The 22,920-nt window shown below is 35.8% G+C and overlaps 2 protein-coding genes across 10 annotated transcripts in view; both read right to left on the reverse strand.

Annotated features, from left to right (window-relative positions):
- Positions 1-14,725, reverse strand: part of setd3 (SET domain containing 3, actin histidine methyltransferase) — a 38,789-nt gene extending 24,064 nt beyond the window's left edge. Inside the window, exons 1-3 of one of the 2 annotated variants that reach the window (XM_061885827.1) lie at positions 14,577-14,725; positions 8,092-8,209; positions 2,171-2,263 (exon numbers count right to left, since the gene is read on the reverse strand). In XM_061885827.1, the coding sequence (XP_061741811.1) occupies positions 2,171-2,263; positions 8,092-8,188 (190 nt within the window). In that variant the 5' untranslated portion in view covers positions 8,189-8,209; positions 14,577-14,725. Of the gene's footprint in view, positions 1-2,170; positions 2,264-8,091; positions 8,210-14,552 lie in introns of both variants that reach the window. The other variant, XM_061885828.1, reaches the window with a different exon arrangement.
- Positions 1-22,920, reverse strand: part of LOC133542339 (ovarian cancer G-protein coupled receptor 1-like) — a 621,591-nt gene that overhangs the window by 247,355 nt on the left and 351,316 nt on the right. The gene's annotated exons all lie outside the window — the stretch shown is intronic.

The following is a 22,920-nucleotide window of genomic DNA, read 5'->3' on the forward strand; positions in this document are numbered from 1 at the left end:
ACCAAGTAACAAAATCTATGATTAGGTTAAAATGTCCACATTTGCTATTATAAAATGTTAACATGCTAACACTAAAAAAGTTTGCATACATCCAAGGTAGCGCCATTTAACAAAATTAATGAGCTGAACGAGTTGGTGTTAGAACAAACTGAATCAGTCAATAAAAGTAGGAATTGTAGAACTTTGAAACATTTTCCAATCATTTCAATGGAGATTTCCTGGTTATTTGGAAGTTTTGGGAAAAGCAGGATTTTTTAGAAAATGATAAATACCGGTAGCATGAATGTCCTGAATATGCTGCATAGGTTGGTGTTGAAATCCTTTGACTCGGCTGAGAAATGTGGGAATTATGGCGCTTTGAAAAATGCCCCATTCCTTGTAATAGGAATTTCCTGGTAATTTGGGAATTTCAGGAAAATCTGAAATTTTTTTAGGTGACAAATAGCACAAATGTCTTGAATGAGCAGAATAGGTTGGGAATGGAGTGTAATCGGTTGAGAAATGTGTTAATACTAACAGTTTACGTTTGAGAATTACTGTTACAGAATTTCAGGAATCCCAGAAATTCCAGGAAAACCAGTATTGGGTTTGGAACTTGGGAAAGTGTTAATTTGAATGTCCCAAATAAGCAAAATAGGTTGGTGATGGAGTGTAATTGGTTGAGAAGTGTGTTAATAGTGACAATTGAGAATTGGTGTTACAGAATTTTAGGAATCCCAGAAATTCCAGGAAAAGCAGAATTTGGTTTGGAACTTGGGAAAGTGTGAGTTTGAATTTCCTGAATGAGCTGAATTGGTTGGCGCTGGAATGGTGTAAATGGCTTGAGAAATGTTGCAATCGTGGCACTTTGGAAAAATTCCCATTAATTGCAATGGGAATTTCCTGGAAATTTTGGGATTTCAAGAAAAGTGAAACTTTTTTGAAGGTGATTAATGGCACAAATGTCCTGAATGAGCTGAATTGGTTGGTGTTGGAATTGTTTGACTTGGTTGAGAAATGTGGGAATTGTGGAGCTTTGAAAAATGTCCCATTCATTTTAATGGAAATTTCCTGGTAATTTCAGGAAAATCTGTAAAAACAAATAAAGTAAATAATAGCACAAATGTCCTGAATGAGCGGAATAGGTTGATGATGGAGTGTAACCAGTTGAGAAATGTGTTAATACTGACAGTTTACACTTGAGAATTAGGGTTACAGAATTTGAGGAATTCCAGGAAAAGCAGAATTCAGTTTGGAACTCGGGTAAGTGTTGGTTAGAATGGCCTGAATGAGCTGAATTGGTTGGCGCTGGAATGGTGTAAATGGCTTGAGAAACATTGTAATCGTGGCACTTTGGAAAAATACCCACTCATTTCAATGGGAATTTCCTGGAAATTTAGAGACTTCAGGAAAAGTGAGACTTTTTTGAAGGTGATTAATGGCAGAGATGTCCTGAGTTGGTTGTGTTGGAATTGTTTGACTTGGGGGAGAAATGTGAAAATTGTGGAGCTTTGAAAAATGTCCCATTTGTTTTAAATGGGAATTTCCTGGTAATTTGAGAATTTCAGGAAAATCAGTAGTTTTTTTCAAAGGTAAATAATAGCATAAAGGTCCTGAATGAGGGGAATAGGTTGGTGATTGAGTGTAATCGGTTGAGAAATGTGTTGATAGTGAAGATTTACATTTGAGAATTACTTTTACAGAATTTGAGGAATTCCAGGAAAAGCAGAATTTGGTTTGGAACTTGGGTAAGTGTTAGTTTGAATGGCCTGAATGAGCTGAATTGGTTGGCACTGGAATGGTGTAAATGGCTTGAGGAATGTTAAAATCGTGGCACTTTGGAAAAATTCCTACTCATTTCAATGGGAATTTCCTGGAAATTTAGGGATTTCAGGGAAAGTGAGACTTTTTTGAAGGTGATTAATGGCAGAGATGTCCTGAGTTGGTTGTGTTGGAATTGTTTGACTTGGTTGAGAAATGTGTTGGTAGTTACAAATTATATTCAGGAGGACACTGGTGTCAATACTCCGGACAATAAAAAAAATACAGTATATATATATAAATATTTAAATAAATACAATAAATATATGTTATGAAGATGTGATATATACAATACAATATAAATATAGAACATAACAAATGCATGAAAAAGAATAATAATAAAAGTACAATAAAAAAACACCAAAGTTACCTTTCTGCTTCTTTCGGATCTTCTCCACTAAACTTTTGATGTGAACATATTCCTCCCACTCTTCACTGGCACATGGGGCTTCACCGCTGCACTCTGGAAAGACAAATGCCAGTAAAGTAGAAAGTGCAGCAGGGCCCCACACTTAGCTCTTTCATTGGGAGCACAAGGCTCCTCCTAAATGAAAAAAATGAGGATCATGATTGACATCAGGGGAAAACTCCATATATGGTCGAGATATACCAGAGAGCTTTGTGGGAGTCTGCCATTCCAGTCCGATGACATAATAATACATTTTATTTGGTATAGCGCTTTTCAGAGTACTCAAAGACGCTTTACAGCATGGGTGTCAAACTCTGGCCCGTGGGCCAAATCTGGCCAACCGTGTAATTTAATTTGGCCCTTGAGGCAATATCAATTTATCATTAGAGCTGGCCCGCCAGTGTTACACAGCGTCGCTGCCGCTGTAACACCACATTCACCGCTAATACTCATACTTGCCAACCCTCCTAATTTTCCCGGTAGACTCCCGAAGTTCAATGCCCCTCCCGAAAATCTCCCGGGGCAACCATTCTACCGAATTTATACCGATTTCCACCTGGACAACTATATTGGGGGCGTGCATTTAAGGCACTGCCTTTAGCGTTCTCTACAACCTGTCGTCACGTCCGCTTTTCCTCCATACTAACAGCGTGTCACATAATATTTGTGGCTTTTACACACACACACACACACACACACACACAAGTGAATGAAAGGCATACTTGGTCAACAGCCTGAGGGTGGCCGTATAAACAACTTTAGCACTGTTACAAATATGCGCCACACTGTGAACCCACACCAAACAAGAATGACAAACACATTTCGGGTGAACATCCGCACCGTAACACAACAGAACAAATACCCAGGACCCCTTGCAGCACTAAGTCTTCCGGGAAACTTCCAGCAAACTGACCAATAATTAGCGTTTTATTCATGCATTTTCTCTTGCTACTTTAAGGCTTGAATGTTTGGTTCATTCATTATTGTTATTTTATTTTCTAATTTATTATTAGCCTGTGGAAAAAATGTTTTTATATTTACCTCAGAAGATTGCGAATAGAAAAAAAGGCATACCATTTTTATTTAAATGTTATTTGATATGCCATTGATATATTTTTAATTATTATTACTTGAAACTGGATTTTTCATGTCACTAAAGTTATATAAGCCTTGCTTGTTCAATATTTAATGCAAAACTTGTTTGGGTCCCTATTAAAAGGTTCATTTGTTCAACCTTGGCCCGCGGCTTTGTTTCGTTTAAAAGTTTGGCCCACTCTGTATTTGAGTTTGACACCCCTGCTTTACAGGATAGTCAATAAGTTCCTTATTTCTGTGTGAAATCAAATGTAATAACATGTTCATATATATTAAATGCAAACATCCTCACATTTATTGGTGCAATTCATCTTTGGACAAGTTTGACCAGTATTTTAGGTGAAAGCAGAATCCTTGTGTACATGTATCAATAAGTGCTTTATGTAGGTGATGCTTGTGTATGCTACTTTGTTGAACACTTTATTTTGTTAGTGCAGTGTAGTGCACCGTGCTATTATTGTGAAGGGCACAAAGTGTGCTGTGCTGTTGTCCTCAGCTTGACCAGTAAGGAAGCAACTCACTTGAGGCTAGGGTTGTCCTGATACCAATACTTTGGTACCAGTACCAGAATATATTTTGATACTTTTCGATACTTTACTAAATAAAGGTGACCACAAAAAAATTCATTATTGTCTTTATTGTAACAAAAGAATCTTAGTGTAGATGAAACATGTTTATTGTCATTTAGTGCTTCAATAAAATGTTGAACATACTAGACAACTTGTCTTTTAGTAGTAAGTAAACAAAGAAAGACTCCTAATTAGTCTGCAGTAACATATTGTGTCATTTATACACCTATTATTTTATACACATTATGAAGAGCAGACATTGGTCATAATTTAATTCTTAATGTGTCCAAGGGTGTTTTTCCTGAGTTTATAAACAATATGTACATTTAAAAAAAAAAAAAAAAGATTTTGTAATGCTACAAAATATTGATGTAATCAATCGACTAGATACACTCCTGTACTTGGTATCATGACAGTGGATGTCAGGTGTACCCATAGTAGTATTGACTAGACACGCTCCTGTACTTGGTATCATTACAGTGGATGTCAGGTGTACCCATAGTAGTATCGACTAGACACGCTCCTGTACTTGGTATCATTACAGTGGATGTCAGGTGTACCCATAGTAGTATCGACTAGATACGCTCCTGTACTTGGTATCATTACAGTGGATGTCAGGTGTACCCATAGTAGTATCGACTAGACACGCTCCTGTACTTGGTATCATTACAGTGGATGTCAGGTGTACCCATAGTAGTATCGACTAGACACGCTCCTGTACTTGGTATCATGACAGTGGATGTCAGGTGTACCCATAGTAGTATCGACTAGATACACTCCTGTACTTGGTATCATGACAGTGGATGTCAGGTGTACCCATAGTAGTATCGACTAGACACGCTCCTGTACTTGGTATCATTACAGTGGATGTCAGGTGTACCCATAGTAGTATCGACTAGATACACTCCTGTACTTGGTATCATGACAGTGGATGTCAGGTGTACCCATAGTAGTATCGACTAGACACGCTCCTGTACTTGGTATCATGACAGTGGATGTCAGGTGTACCCATAGTAGTATCGACTAGATACACTCCTGTACTTGGTATCATTACAGTGGATGTCAGGTGTACCCATAGTAGTATCGACTAGACACGCTCCTGTACTTGGTATCATGACAGTGGATGTCAGGTGTACCCATAGTAGTATCGACTAGATACACTCCTGTACTTGGTATCATTACAGTGGATGTCAGGTTTACCCATAGTAGTATCGACCAGATACACTCCTGTACTTGGTATCATGACAGTGGATGTCAGGTGTACCCATAGTAGTATTGACTAGACACGCTCCTGTACTTGGTATCATTACAGTGGATGTCAGGTGTACCCATAGTAGTATCGACTAGACACGCTCCTGTACTTGGTATCATTACAGTGGATGTCAGGTGTACCCATAGTAGTATCGACTAGATACACTCCTGTACTTGGTATCATTACAGTGGATGTCAGGTGTACCCATAGTAGTATCGACTAGACACGCTCCTGTACTTGGTATCATTACAGTGGATGTCAGGTGTACCCATAGTAGTATCGACTAGATACACTCCTGTACTTGGTATCATGACAGTGGATGTCAGGTGTACCCATAGTAGTATCGACTAGATACACTCCTGTACTTGGTATCATTACAGTGGATGTCAGGTGTACCCATAGTAGTATCGACTAGACACGCTCCTGTACTTGGTATCATGACAGTGGATGTCAGGTGTACCCATAGTAGTATCGACTAGACACGCTCCTGTACTTGGTATCATGACAGTGGATGTCAGGTGTACCCATAGTAGTATCGACTAGATACACTCCTGTACTTGGTATCATTACAGTGGATGTCAGGTGTACCCATAGTAGTATCGACTAGACACGCTCCTGTACTTGGTATCATGACAGTGGATGTCAGGTGTACCCATAGTAGTATCGACTAGATACACTCCTGTACTTGGTATCATTACAGTGGATGTCAGGTTTACCCATAGTAGTATCGACCAGATACACTCCTGTACTTGGTATCATGACAGTGGATGTCAGGTGTACCCATAGTAGTATTGACTAGACACGCTCCTGTACTTGGTATCATTACAGTGGATGTCAGGTGTACCCATAGTAGTATCGACTAGACACGCTCCTGTACTTGGTATCATTACAGTGGATGTCAGGTGTACCCATAGTAGTATCGACTAGACACGCTCCTGTACTTGGTATCATTACAGTGGATGTCAGGTGTACCCATAGTAGTATCGACTAGACACGCTCCTGTACTTGGTATCATTACAGTGGATGTCAGGTGTACCCATAGTAGTATCGACTAGATACGCTCCTGTACTTGGTATCATTACAGTGGATGTCAGGTGTACCCATAGTAGTATCGACTAGACACGCTCCTGTACTTGGTATCATTACAGTGGATGTCAGGTGTACCCATAGTAGTATCGACTAGACACGCTCCTGTACTTGGTATCATGACAGTGGATGTCAGGTGTACCCATAGTAGTATCGACTAGATACACTCCTGTACTTGGTATCATGACAGTGGATGTCAGGTGTACCCATAGTAGTATCGACTAGACACGCTCCTGTACTTGGTATCATTACAGTGGATGTCAGGTGTACCCATAGTAGTATCGACTAGATACACTCCTGTACTTGGTATCATTACAGTGGATGTCAGGTGTACCCATAGTAGTATCGACTAGATACACTCCTGTACTTGGTATCATGACAGTGGATGTCAGGTGTACCCATAGTAGTATCGACTAGATACACTCCTGTACTTGGTATCATTACAGTGGATGTCAGGTGTACCCATAGTAGTATCGACTAGACACGCTCCTGTACTTGGTATCATGACAGTGGATGTCAGGTGTACCCATAGTAGTATCGACTAGACACGCTCCTGTACTTGGTATCATGACAGTGGATGTCAGGTGTACCCATAGTAGTATCGACTAGATACACTCCTGTACTTGGTATCATTACAGTGGATGTCAGGTGTACCCATAGTAGTATCGACTAGACACGCTCCTGTACTTGGTATCATGACAGTGGATGTCAGGTGTACCCATAGTAGTATCGACTAGATACACTCCTGTACTTGGTATCATTACAGTGGATGTCAGGTTTACCCATAGTAGTATCGACCAGATACACTCCTGTACTTGGTATCATGACAGTGGATGTCAGGTGTACCCATAGTAGTATTGACTAGACACGCTCCTGTACTTGGTATCATTACAGTGGATGTCAGGTGTACCCATAGTAGTATCGACTAGACACGCTCCTGTACTTGGTATCATTACAGTGGATGTCAGGTGTACCCATAGTAGTATCGACTAGACACGCTCCTGTACTTGGTATCATTACAGTGGATGTCAGGTGTACCCATAGTAGTATCGACTAGACACGCTCCTGTACTTGGTATCATTACAGTGGATGTCAGGTGTACCCATAGTAGTATCGACTAGATACGCTCCTGTACTTGGTATCATTACAGTGGATGTCAGGTGTACCCATAGTAGTATCGACTAGACACGCTCCTGTACTTGGTATCATTACAGTGGATGTCAGGTGTACCCATAGTAGTATCGACTAGACACGCTCCTGTACTTGGTATCATTACAGTGGATGTCAGGTGTACCCATAGTAGTATCGACTAGACACTAGTCTTATAACTTCCCCTTTATCTTGACTTTTTACACCAAAATGCGTCCATTCTCCCTTTTCTGTCTACACACTGTCTGCTTGTAAGTACTCTGTGTGTGTGCACTGCCCAACATGCTCCTCTGCTCATAAAAGCAGCACGTGACGACGAGCGGGTGAACGGGGGATCTGTAGTTTTTAGGAGGGGGTATGGTACCAAATATGATTCATTAGTATCACGATACTATACTAATACTGGTATACTGTACAACCATACTGTGGACATTGTTTTAATGCTTTTTTATGCCATTTCCAAAATCCATTTAATGACTTTACAACTTCTAATTTACTTTTGACACATGCAAAATCCTGTGTTGTTATATTTAAATAACCATGAAAACACTTTGCCTGTTTTTTGTTTACATTACAAAACAAGCAAATTGACAGAGCCTTTGCAGTTTTGTTGTTGTAAAATAACAATACAACTTTCCATTATCTATCCATCCATTTTCTACCGCTTGTCCCTATCAAGTGCAAGAGTAGAAAATACCCATGTGCTGCATGCTGAAGATAAATACACTTACTTTGCAGCAGTTCGGAAACAAGGTTCATCATCTCTTTAGGAGAAGTCACAGCAGTGGCTGCTGACAGAGACTTCCTGGATCGACTCTTCTTGCCCATGGTCCAGGATGTACAACAAGTCTGAATGAAAGGAACATGCGGTTAGTATTTGTACCACTAAATATGTTCAATTGCATGTCTATTGCGTCACAAGAAGCAAATGAGTTGTGTTATGCGAGGGCGAATGATTCTGTCTTGGGTAATGTTGACATCCTGACTCAAAACAGTCATTTACAGGCTGTGAAATCATTCAAATGTGCAATCTATTGAATGGCATCAGTCCATGGTGGAGGGTGTGTCAGTCCATGGTGGAGGGTGTGTCAGTCCATGATGGAGGGTGTGTCAGTCCATGATGGAGGGTGTGTCTGTCCATGGTGGAGGGTGTGTCAGTCCATGGTGGAGGGTGTGTCAGTCCATGATGGAGGGTGTGTCAGTCCATGGTGGAGGGTGTGTCAGTCCATGATGGAGGGTGTGTCAGTCCATGATGGAGGGTGTGTCAGTTCATGGTGGAGGGTGTGTCAGTCCATGATGGAGGGTGTGTCAGTCCATGATGGAGGGTGTGTCTGTCCATGGTGGAGGGTGTGTCAGTCCATGGTGGAGGGTGTGTCAGTCCATGGTGGAGGGTGTGTCAGTCCATGGTGGAGGGTGTGTCAGTCCATGGTGGAGGGTGTGTCAGTCCATGATGGAGGGTGTGTCAGTCCATGATGGAGGGTGTGTCAGTCCATGATGGAGGGTGTGTCAGTCCATGGTGGAGGGTGTGTCAGTCCATGGTGGAGGGTGTGTCAGTCCATGATGGAGGGTGTGTCAGTCCATGGTGGAGGGTGTGTCAGTCCATGGTGGAGAGTGTGTCAGTCCATGGTGGAGGGTGTGTCAGTCCATGGTGGAGGGTGTGTCAGTCCATGGTGGAGAGTGTGTCAGTCCATGATGGAGGGTGTGTCAGTCCATGGTGGAGGGTGTGTCAGTCCATGGTGGAGAGTGTGTCAGTCCATGGTGGAGGGTGTGTCAGTCCATGATGGAGGGTGTGTCAGTCCATGGTGGAGAGTGTGTCAGTCCATGATGGAGGGTGTGTCAGTCCATGGTGGAGGGTGTGTCAGTCCATGGTGGAGAGTGTGTCAGTCCATGGTGGAGGGTGTGTTAGTCCATGGTGGAGGGTGTGTCAGTCCATGGTGGAGAGTGTGTCAGTCCATGGTGGAGGGTGTGTCAGTCCATGGTGGAGGGTGTGTCAGTCCATGGTGGAGGGTGTGTCAGTCCATGGTGGAGAGTGTGTCAGTCCATGATGGAGGGTGTGTCAGTCCATGGTGGAGGGTGTGTCAGTCCATGGTGGAGAGTGTGTCAGTCCATGATGGAGGGTGTGTCAGTCCATGGTGGAGGGTGTGTCAGTCCATGGTGGAGAGTGTGTCAGTCCATGGTGGAGGGTGTGTTAGTCCATGGTGGAGGGTGTGTCAGTCCATGGTGGAGAGTGTGTCAGTCCATGGTGGAGGGTGTGTCAGTCCATGGTGGAGGGTGTGTCAGTCCATGGTGGAGGGTGTGTCAGTCCATGGTGGAGAGTGTGTCAGTCCATGATGGAGGGTGTGTCAGTCCATGGTGGAGGGTGTGTCAGTCCATGGTGGAGAGTGTGACAGTCCATGGTGGAGGGTGTGTCAGTCCATGGTGGAGGGTGTGTCAGTCCATGGTGGAGGGTGTGTCAGTCCATGGTGGAGGGTGTGTCAGTCCATACACCATTGCAAATACACCATTGACCATCTACAAGAAGCTGAGCATCACAGTCTTTTTCAATCAGTTTAATTGTTGCTCGTTATGGCTCCAATCACATCTACAGGTGTTTTCAACACCTGATTGAAAAGACCTTATTCAAATTATGTGCTTAAGAGTTATGATCTTCAAGGGGTTGAATAATTTTGTCAATGAGATTTTAAGAGAAATGACACTGTTTGGTATGTTACAACATATAATGTAATTCAAGTTGCATTTGTCTATTTGACACATCTTTATTTGATATGACTATAAAAAAATTACGGAATAAATGTCCAACTTGCTAAAACACCAAAATTGTGTGGGGGTTGAATAATTTTGATCACAACTGTAGTGAAATATGCAGCAGAAAAGGACAAGAGGAAGCGGCGCATACCTTTGGAGTTGGCAGAGTTGTTTAGAAGCCACATTGAGGAAGAAGATTTCATGGGATTTATGGATTAGGAGTGAGAGATAGTTTGGTAAAGGTATAGCATGTTCTATATGTTCTAGTTATTTGAATGACTCTTACCATAATATGTTAGGTTAACATAGCAGTTGCTTATTTATGCCTCATATAACCTACACTTATTCAGCCTGTTGTTTACTATTCTTTATTTATTTTAAATTGCCTTTCAAATGTCTGTTCTTGCTGTTGGATTTTATCAAATAAATTTCCCCCAAAAATGCGACTTATACTCCAGTGCGACTTATATATGTTTTTTTCATTCTTTATCATGCATTTTTCAGATGGTGCAACTTATACTCCGGAGTGATTTATAATCCGAAAAATACGGTAGTACAGTTGAAGACTTAGTGTTATTATAAAAGATGAGTGCACATCATAATGGCAGCTACACTTTCCTTCTTAAACATCTATTTATTTATTTTAAATTGCCTTTCAAATGTCTATTCTTGGTGGTGGATGTTAGCAAATAAATTTCCCCCAATAATGCGACTTATACTCCAGTGCGGTAGTATAGTCTAAGAGTTAGTGTCATTATAAAAGATGAGTGCACATCATAATGGCAGCTATACTTTACATCTTAAACATCTAAAAAAAGGATTTGGGATTGTCGGGCGGGCCAGATTGAATAAAATCTTAACAGGCCGCATGTGACAGACACACAGACAGACAGACAGACAGGCAGATACACACACACACACACACACACACACAGACAGACAGGCAGACAGACAGACACACACACACATAGTGTGTGTAAGTCAAAGAAGGACTTAGTTTATATTTAGCAGATAGTATTGGTGCAGCCACTTGACAGCTAAAAGCAGACGTGAGCTTCATGTGCTGCAAGAGAGATCAGCATAAAGAGAGTTTACAGATAAAATAAGCAGCTGGTGTCAAAGTGGATGAAGTATTCAGTTATTAGACAAACAAGTTATTGGTTATTAGAAGACACAAGTTATCAGTTATTAGACACACAAGTTATCAGTTATTAGAAGACACAAGTTATCAGTTATTAGAAGACACAAGTTATTAGTTATTAGAAGACACAAGTTATCAGTTATTAGAAGACACAAGTTATCAGTTATTAGAAGACACAAGTTATCAGTTATTAGACACACAAGTTATCAGTTATTAGACACACAAGTTATCAGTTATTAGACACACAAGTTATCAGTTATTAGAAGACACAAGTTATCAGTTATTAGAAGACACAAGTTATCAGTTATTAGACACACAAGTTATTAGTTATTAGAAGACACAAGTTATCAGTTATTAGACACACAAGTTATCAGTTATTAGAAGACACAAGTTATCAGTTATTAGACACACAAGTTATTAGTTATTAGAAGACACAAGTTATCAGTTATTAGAAGACACAAGTTATCAGTTATTAGAAGACACAAGTTATCAGTTATTAGAAGACACAAGTTATCATTTATTAGACACACAAGTTATCAGTTATTAGACACACAAGTTATCAGTTATTAGACACACAAGTTATCAGTTATTAGAAGACACAAGTTATCAGTTATTAGACACACAAGTTATCAGTTATTAGAAGACACAAGTTATCAGTTATTAGACACACAAGTTATCAGTTATTAGAAGACACAAGTTATCAGTTATTAGACACACAAGTTATTAGTTATTAGAAGACACAAGTTATCAGTTATTAGACACACAAGTTATCAGTTATTAGACACACAAGTTATCAGTTATTAGAAGACACAAGTTATCAGTTATTAGACACACAAGTTATCAGTTATTAGACACACAAGTTATTAGTTATTAGAAGACACAAGTTATCAGTTATTAGACACACAAGTTATTAGTTATTAGAAGACACAAGTTATCAGTTATTAGACACACAAGTTATCAGTTATTAGACACACAAGTTATCAGTTATTAGACACACAAGTTATCAGTTATTAGAAGACACAAGTTATCAGTTATTAGACACACAAGTTATCAGTTATTAGAAGACACAAGTTATCAGTTATTAGACACACAAGTTATCAGTTATTAGAAGACACAAGTTATCAGTTATTAGACACACAAGTTATTAGTTATTAGAAGACACAAGTTATCAGTTATTAGACACACAAGTTATCAGTTATTAGAAGACACAAGTTATCAGTTATTAGACACACAAGTTATCAGTTATTAGACACACAAGTTATCAGTTATTAGACACACAAGTTATTAGTTATTAGAAGACACAAGTTATCAGTTATTAGAAGACACAAGTTATCAGTTATTAGAAGACACAAGTTATCAGTTATTAGAAGACACAAGTTATCAGTTATTAGACACACACGTTATCAGTTATTAGAAGACACAAGTTATCAGTTATTAGAAGACACAAGTTATCAGTTATTAGACACACAAGTTATCAGTTATTAGAAGACACAAGTTATCAGTTATTAGAAGACACAAGTTATCAGTTATTAGACACACACGTTATCAGTTATTAGAAGACACAAGTTATCAGTTATTAGAAGACACAAGTTATCAGTTATTAGAAGACACAAGTTATCAGTTATTAGAAGACACAAGTTATCAGTTATTAGACACACAAGTTATCAGTTATTAGAAGACACAAGTTATCAGTTATTAGACACACAAGTTATCAGTTATTAGAAGACACAAGTTATCAGTTATTAGACACACAAGTTATCAGTTATTAGAAGACACAAGTTATCAGTTATTAGAAGACACAAGTTATCAGTTATTAGAAGACACAAGTTATCAGTTATTAGACACACAAGTTATCAGTTATTAGAAGACACAAGTTATCAGTTATTAGACACACAAGTTATCAGTTATTAGACACACAAGTTATCAGTTATTAGACACACAAGTTATTAGTTATTAGAAGACACAAGTTATCAGTTATTAGAAGACACAAGTTATCAGTTATTAGAAGACACAAGTTATCAGTTATTAGAAGACACAAGTTATCAGTTATTAGACACACACGTTATCAGTTATTAGAAGACACAAGTTATCAGTTATTAGAAGACACAAGTTATCAGTTATTAGACACACAAGTTATCAGTTATTAGAAGACACAAGTTATCAGTTATTAGAAGACACAAGTTATCAGTTATTAGACACACACGTTATCAGTTATTAGAAGACACAAGTTATCAGTTATTAGAAGACACAAGTTATCAGTTATTAGAAGACACAAGTTATCAGTTATTAGAAGACACAAGTTATCAGTTATTAGACACACAAGTTATCAGTTATTAGAAGACACAAGTTATCAGTTATTAGACACACAAGTTATCAGTTATTAGAAGACACAAGTTATCAGTTATTAGACACACAAGTTATCAGTTATTAGAAGACACAAGTTATCAGTTATTAGAAGACACAAGTTATCAGTTATTAGAAGACACAAGTTATCAGTTATTAGAAGACACAAGTTATCAGTTATTAGAAGACACAAGTTATCAGTTATTAGAAGACACAAGTTATCAGTTATTAGAAGACACAAGTTATCATTTATTAGACACACAAGTTATCAGTTATTAGACACACAAGTTATCAGTTATTAGACACACAAGTTATCAGTTATTAGAAGACACAAGTTATCAGTTATTAGAAGACACAAGTTATCAGTTATTAGACACACAAGTTATTAGTTATTAGAAGACACAAGTTATCAGTTATTAGACACACAAGTTATCAGTTATTAGAAGACACAAGTTATCAGTTATTAGACACACAAGTTATTAGTTATTAGAAGACACAAGTTATCAGTTATTAGAAGACACAAGTTATCAGTTATTAGAAGACACAAGTTATCAGTTATTAGAAGACACAAGTTATCAGTTATTAGAAGACACAAGTTATCAGTTATTAGAAGACACAAGTTATCAGTTATTAGACACACAAGTTATCAGTTATTAGAAGACACAAGTTATCAGTTATTAGACACACAAGTTATCAGTTATTAGAAGACACAAGTTATCAGTTATTAGACACACAAGTTATCAGTTATTAGAAGACACAAGTTATCAGTTATTAGAAGACACAAGTTATCAGTTATTAGAAGACACAAGTTATCAGTTATTAGAAGACACAACTACTAGTTGTTAGCTGCTGACAGTCACACCACATCCATCTTTAGAGGGAGACTAACACTGCATGATTTAAAGTCAATAAAAGCACGAATGTGTGAGGAAGCATGTTTTAAATCCCTCGATGAAGTCATACCTTAGATTATTAAAACTTTAATACCTTCGATTATTACAAGTCTGCTCTGCCAGCTTCTTCTTCTTCTTCTTTCTTCTTTGCCGTCTTCTTCTTCTTCTTCGTCTGTTCCAGGCGGCTGTCATGCAGTGTGATGGCACATTACCGCCACCTGGTGCTGCGGAGTCACTTACACGCTACTTCACAACCCATCCATCCATCAATCCATTTCCTACCGCTTATTCCCTTTTGGGGTCGCTGGCGCCAATCAACCTACTCTGCATGTTTGTCATCTTTAGCAGGTCTATTCAACGGCAGTATTAGCAATATAGCTAATATAGACCAGGGGCGTCACTAGACCTAATACTGTACTGGGGCACACCTGGGGCACAAATAATACTGTACTGGGGCACACCTGGGGCACAAATAATACTGTACTGGGGCACAAATAATACTGTACTGGGGCACACCTGGGGCACAAATCATTCATGTGAGCATGCAAAGCGCGCAAGCAAAAACATTTTTAGCACTTATTTATCATAAAAAAGACATAAATAGTGCTTTAAACTATGAAATCATATCAGATGATGTTGTATGGATCTTTGATGAACCACCTGAAATTAACTCATGCATTTGACCTACTTGTGCACTTTTTTACTCCAGACTTCTGAACTGCTACTGGTAAAAGCAAAAAGGAAGAGCAATGAATCGTTTTGAAATATTTATTGCAGTAATCATCTGCAAATTTAACATCTACAAAAGTAAAACACAAAATAAAGCACCCCTACGTCTCTGGGTTCTTTTATATTATTTATTTCTATTTCTGGCAATGTGGCTAATCCTATTTCAGATACACAAAACTATAAAATATACACAGAACAATAAAGCCACAGTAGTAGAATAAATGAACAACTGTTGTGTGTCTGTTCAGGGAATCATTTTCTGAGAAGTAAACTGTAACGTCTCATTTTCATTTTTGCAAAGTGGTCAATCACTCTGGACAGACATGGAAATATTACAGTAACTGTTATACAGTTGACCAGTGGTTCCCAACTGCTGGCTCCTCACATAAAAGTGGATTGTGTGTCATTTTCAGTCACATGTGTGCATGAAGAAAAAAAAGTTTAGGGAGAAAAAAATCAAATTGTGGCAACAAAACCAGATTATTTCAGCCTTTTTTCTAGTGACTATTAGTGAGTATTTTAGCAAAAGGCAAAGCGACTAACAAGTTGGAGGAGGACTCAGGACAGACATGGAAATATATTTTTTTAAATCTATATGGGGCAACAAAAACCGATATTTTCAGCCATCTTTCTGAAAACAAATACAGAAATGTTACTATTTTTTCTGGAAACAAAAGCAGATGCTTTAGCTGTAGCCATTTTTCTGCTGACAAAACAAGATTATTTTAGTCAAAGTCACAGCGATTAACAAGACAAGTCTACTGTGCTATTTTTCTGTGAAATAAACTTGAATGACTTAAAAATTTGGCTCACGACTTGATGATATGGAAAAATGTTTTTCTTCCTGAAGATAAAGTTTGAGAAGCACTCAACTCACACATGCTGACTCCAAATCATCATTGATGCAGAAGCAGCAGACAATAACCAACATGATGTTTCATCTTCATTGGAAATTCCCCCGACAGCTCGTACAGCAAATGAATATGTTTGTCTTGATACAAGGAATAATGTTAGCTAACTTAGCATCAACTTAAAGAATATGTTTGTCTTGATACAAGGAATAACGTTAGCTAACTTAGCATCAACTTAATGAATATGTTTGTCTTGATACAAGGAATAATGTTAGCTAACTTAGCATCAACTTAATGAATATGTTTGTCTTGATACCAGGAATAATGTTAGCTAACTTAGCATCAACTTAATGAATATGTTTGTCTTGATACAAGGAATAATGTTAGCTAACTTAGCATCAACTTAATGAATATGTTTGTCTTCATACAAGGAATAATGTTAGCTAACTTAGCATCAACTTAATGAATATGTTTGTCTTGATACCAGGAATAATGTTAGCTAACTTAGCATCAACTTAATGAATATGTTTGTCTTGATACAAGGAATAATGTTAGCTAACTTAGCATCAACTTAATGAATATGTTTGTCTTGATACAAGGAATAATGTTAGCTAACTTAGCATCAACTTAATGAATATGTTTGTCTTGATACAAGGAATAATGTTAGCTAACTTAGCATCAACTTAATGAATATGTTTGTCTTGATACCAGGAATAATGTTAGCTAACTTAGCATCAACTTAATGAATATGTTTGTCTTGATACAAGGAATAATGTTAGCTAACTTAGCATCAACTTAATGAATATGTTTGTCTTGATACAAGGAATAATGTTAGCTAACTTAGCATCAACTTAATGAATATGTTTGTCTTCATACAAGGAATAATGTTAGCTAACTTAGCATCAACTTAATGAATATGTTTGTCTTGATACAAGGAATAATGTTAGCTAACTTAGCATCAACTTAATGAATATGTTTGTCTTGATACAAGGAATAATGTTAGCTAACTTAGCATCAACTTAATGAATATGTTTGTCTTGATACAAGGAATAATGTTAGCTAACTTAGCATCAACTTAATGAATATGTTTGTCTTGATACAAGGAATAATGTTAGCTAACTTAGCATCAACTTAATGAATATGTTTGTCTTGATACAAGGAATAATGTTAGCTAACTTAGCATCAACTTAATGAATATGTTTGTCTTGATACAAGGAATAATGTTAGCTAACTTAGCATCAACTTAATGAATATGTTTGTCTTGATACAAGGAATAATGTTAGCTAACTTAGCATCAACTTAATGAATATGTTTGTCTTGATACAAGGAATAATGTTAGCTAACTTAGCATCAACTTAATGAATATGTTTGTCTTGATACAAGGAATAATGTTAGCTAACTTAGCATCAACTTAATGAATATGTTTGTCTTGATACAAGGAATAATGTTAGCTAACTTAGCATCAACTTAATGAATATGTTTGTCTTGATACAAGGAATAATGTTAGCTAACTTAGCATCAACTTAATGAATATGTTTGTCTTGATACAAGGAATAATGTTAGCTAACTTAGCATCAACTTAATGAATATGTTTGTCTTGATACAAGGAATAATGTTAGCTAACTTAGCATCAACTTAATGAATATGTTTGTCTTGATACAAGGAATAACGTTAGCTAACTTAGCATCAACTTAATGAATATGTTTGTCTTGATACAAGGAATAATGTTAGCTAACTTAGCATCAACTTAATGAATATGTTTGTCTTGATACAAGGAATAATGTTAGCTAACTTAGCATCAACTTAATGAATATGTTTGTCTTGATACAAGGAATAATGTTAGCTAACTTAGCATCAACTTAATGAATATGTTTGTCTTGATACAAGGAATAATGTTAGCTAACTTAGCATCAACTTAATGAATATATTTGTCTTGATACAAGGAATAATGTTAGCTAACTTAGCATCAACTTAATGAATATGTTTGTCTTGATACAAGGAATAATGTTAGCTAACTTAGCATCAACTTAATGAATATGTTTGTCTTGATACAAGGAATAATGTTAGCTAACTTAGCATCAACTTAATGAATATGTTTGTCTTGATACAAGGAATAATGTTAGCTAACTTAGCATCAACTTAATGAATATGTTTGTCTTGATACCAGGAATAATGTTAGCTAACTTAGCATCAACTTAATGAATATGTTTGTCTTGATACAAGGAATAATGTTAGCTAACTTAGCATCAACTTAATGAATATGTTTGTCTTGATACAAGGAATAATGTTAGCTAACTTAGCATCAACTTAATGAATATGTTTGTCTTGATACAAGGAATAATGTTAGCTAACTTAGCATCAACTTAATGAATATGTTTGTCTTGATACAAGGAATAATGTTAGCTAACTTAGCATCAACTTAATGAATATGTTTGTCTTCATACAAGGAATAACGTTGGCTAACTTAGCATCAACTTAATGAATATGTTTGTCTTGATACAAGGAATAATGTTAGCTAACTTAGCATCAACTTAATGAATATGTTTGTCTTGATACCAGGAATAATGTTAGCTAACTTAGCATCAACTTAATGAATATGTTTGTCTTGATACAAGGAATAACGTTAGCTAACTTAGCATCAACTTAATGAATATGTTTGTCTTGATACCAGAAATAATGTCAGCTAACTTAGCATCAACTTAATGAATATGTTTGTCTTGATACAAGGAATAATGTTAGCTAACTTAGCATCAACTTAATGAATATGTTTGTCTTGATACAAGGAATAATGTTAGCTAACTTAGCATCAACTTAATGAATATGTTTGTCTTGATACAAGGAATAATGTTAGCTAACTTAGCATCAACTTAATGAATATGTTTGTCTTGATACAAGGAATAATGTTAGCTAACTTAGCATCAACTTAATGAATATGTTTGTCTTGATACCAGGAATAATGTTAGCTAACTTAGCATCAACTTAATGAATATGTTTGTCTTGATACCAGGAATAATGTTAGCTAACTTAGCATCAACTTAATGAATATGTTTGTCTTGATACAAGGAATAATGTTAGCTAACTTAGCATCAACTTAATGAATATGTTTGTCTTGATACAAGGAATAATGTTAGCTAACTTAGCATCAACTTAATGAATATGTTTGTCTTGATACAAGGAATAATGTTAGCTAACTTAGCATCAACTTAATGAATATGTTTGTTTTGATACAAGGAATAATGTTAGCTAACTTAGCATCAACTTAATGAATATGTTTGTCTTGATACAAGGAATAATGTTAGCTAACTTAGCATCAACTTAATGAATATCTTTGTCTTGATACAAGGAATAATGTTAGCTAACTTAGCATCAACTTAATGAATATGTTTGTCTTGATACAAGGAATAATGTTAGCTAACTTAGCATCAACTTAATGAATATGTTTGTCTTGATACAAGGAATAATGTTAGCTAACTTAGCATCAACTTAATGAATATGTTTGTCTTGATACAAGGAATAATGTTAGCTAACTTAGCATCAACTTAATGAATATGTTTGTCTTGATACAAGGAATAATGTTAGCTAACTTAGCATCAACTTAATGAATATGTTTGTCTTGATACAAGGAATAATGTTAGCTAACTTAGCATCAACTTAATGAATATGTTTGTCTTGATACAAGGAATAATGTTAGCTAACTTAGCATCAACTTAATGAATATGTTTGTCTTGATACAAGGAATAATGTTAGCTAACTTAGCATCAACTTAATGAATATGTTTGTCTTGATACAAGGAATAATGTTAGCTAACTTAGCATCAACTTAATGAATATGTTTGTCTTGATACAAGGAATAATGTTAGCTAACTTAGCATCAACTTAATGAATATGTTTGTCTTGATACAAGGAATAATGTTAGCTAACTTAGCATCAACTTAATGAATATGTTTGTCTTGATACAAGGAATAATGTTAGCTAACTTAGCATCAACTTAATGAATATGTTTGTCTTGATACAAGGAATAATGTTAGCTAACTTAGCATCAACTTAATGAATATGTTTGTCTTGATACAAGGAATAATGTTAGCTAACTTAGCATCAACTTAATGAATATGTTTGTCTTGATACAAGGAATAATGTTAGCTAACTTAGCATCAACTTAATGAATATGTTTGTCTTGATACAAGGAATAACGTTAGCTAACTTAGCATCAACTTAATGAATATGTTTGTCTTGATACAAGGAATAATGTTAGCTAACTTAGCATCAACTTAATGAATATGTTTGTCTTGATACAAGGAATAATGTTAGCTAACTTAGCATCAACTTAATGAATATGTTTGTCTTGATACAAGGAATAATGTTAGCTAACTTAGCATCAACTTAATGAATATGTTTGTCTTGATACAAGGAATAATGTTAGCTAACTTAGCATCAACTTAATGAATATATTTGTCTTGATACAAGGAATAATGTTAGCTAACTTAGCATCAACTTAATGAATATGTTTGTCTTGATACAAGGAATAATGTTAGCTAACTTAGCATCAACTTAATGAATATGTTTGTCTTGATACAAGGAATAATGTTAGCTAACTTAGCATCAACTTAATGAATATGTTTGTCTTGATACAAGGAATAATGTTAGCTAACTTAGCATCAACTTAATGAATATGTTTGTCTTGATACCAGGAATAATGTTAGCTAACTTAGCATCAACTTAATGAATATGTTTGTCTTGATACAAGGAATAATGTTAGCTAACTTAGCATCAACTTAATGAATATGTTTGTCTTGATACAAGGAATAATGTTAGCTAACTTAGCATCAACTTAATGAATATGTTTGTCTTGATACAAGGAATAATGTTAGCTAACTTAGCATCAACTTAATGAATATGTTTGTCTTGATACAAGGAATAATGTTAGCTAACTTAGCATCAACTTAATGAATATGTTTGTCTTCATACAAGGAATAACGTTGGCTAACTTAGCATCAACTTAATGAATATGTTTGTCTTGATACAAGGAATAATGTTAGCTAACTTAGCATCAACTTAATGAATATGTTTGTCTTGATACCAGGAATAATGTTAGCTAACTTAGCATCAACTTAATGAATATGTTTGTCTTGATACAAGGAATAACGTTAGCTAACTTAGCATCAACTTAATGAATATGTTTGTCTTGATACCAGAAATAATGTCAGCTAACTTAGCATCAACTTAATGAATATGTTTGTCTTGATACAAGGAATAATGTTAGCTAACTTAGCATCAACTTAATGAATATGTTTGTCTTGATACAAGGAATAATGTTAGCTAACTTAGCATCAACTTAATGAATATGTTTGTCTTGATACAAGGAATAATGTTAGCTAACTTAGCATCAACTTAATGAATATGTTTGTCTTGATACAAGGAATAATGTTAGCTAACTTAGCATCAACTTAATGAATATGTTTGTCTTGATACCAGGAATAATGTTAGCTAACTTAGCATCAACTTAATGAATATGTTTGTCTTGATACCAGGAATAATGTTAGCTAACTTAGCATCAACTTAATGAATATGTTTGTCTTGATACAAGGAATAATGTTAGCTAACTTAGCATCAACTTAATGAATATGTTTGTCTTGATACAAGGAATAATGTTAGCTAACTTAGCATCAACTTAATGAATATGTTTGTCTTGATACAAGGAATAATGTTAGCTAACTTAGCATCAACTTAATGAATATGTTTGTTTTGATACAAGGAATAATGTTAGCTAACTTAGCATCAACTTAATGAATATGTTTGTCTTGATACAAGGAATAATGTTAGCTAACTTAGCATCAACTTAATGAATATCTTTGTCTTGATACAAGGAATAATGTTAGCTAACTTAGCATCAACTTAATGAATATGTTTGTCTTGATACAAGGAATAATGTTAGCTAACTTAGCATCAACTTAATGAATATGTTTGTCTTGATACAAGGAATAATGTTAGCTAACTTAGCATCAACTTAATGAATATGTTTGTCTTGATACCAGGAATAATGTTAGCTAACTTAGCATCAACTTAATGAATATGTTTGTCTTGATACAAGGAATAATGTTAGCTAATTTAGCATCAACTTAATGAATATGTTTGTCTTGATACAAGGAATAATGTTAGCTAACTTAGCATCAACTTAATGAATATGTTTGTCTTGATACAAGGAATAATGTTAGCTAACTTAGCATCAACTTAATGAATATGTTTGTTTTGATACAAGGAATAATGTTAGCTAACTTAGCATCAACTTAATGAATATGTTTGTCTTCATACAAGGAATAATGTAGCTAACTTAGCATCAACTTAATGAATATGTTTGTCTTGATACAAGGAATAATGTTAGCTAACTTAGCATCAACTTAATGAATATGTTTGTCTTGATACCAGGAATAATGTTAGCTAACTTAGCATCAACTTAATGAATATGTTTGTCTTGATACAAGGAATAATGTTAGCTAATTTAGCATCAACTTAATGAATATGTTTGTCTTGATACAAGGAATAATGTTAGCTAACTTAGCATCAACTTAATGAATATGTTTGTCTTGATACAAGGAATAATGTTAGCTAACTTAGCATCAACTTAATAAATATGTTTGTCTTGATACAAGGAATAATGTTAGCTAACTTAGCATCAACTTAATGAATATGTTTGTCTTGATACAAGGAATAATGTTAGCTAACTTAGCATCAACTTAATGAATATGTTTGTCTTGATACAAGGAATAATGTTAGCTAACTTAGCATCAACTTAATGAATATGTTTGTCTTCATACAAGGAATAATGTTAGCTAACTTAGCATCAACTTAATGAATATGTTTG

Source organism: Nerophis ophidion, linkage group LG24, assembly GCF_033978795.1.
Source record: "Nerophis ophidion isolate RoL-2023_Sa linkage group LG24, RoL_Noph_v1.0, whole genome shotgun sequence".
Classification (NCBI taxonomy): domain Eukaryota; kingdom Metazoa; phylum Chordata; class Actinopteri; order Syngnathiformes; family Syngnathidae; genus Nerophis; species Nerophis ophidion.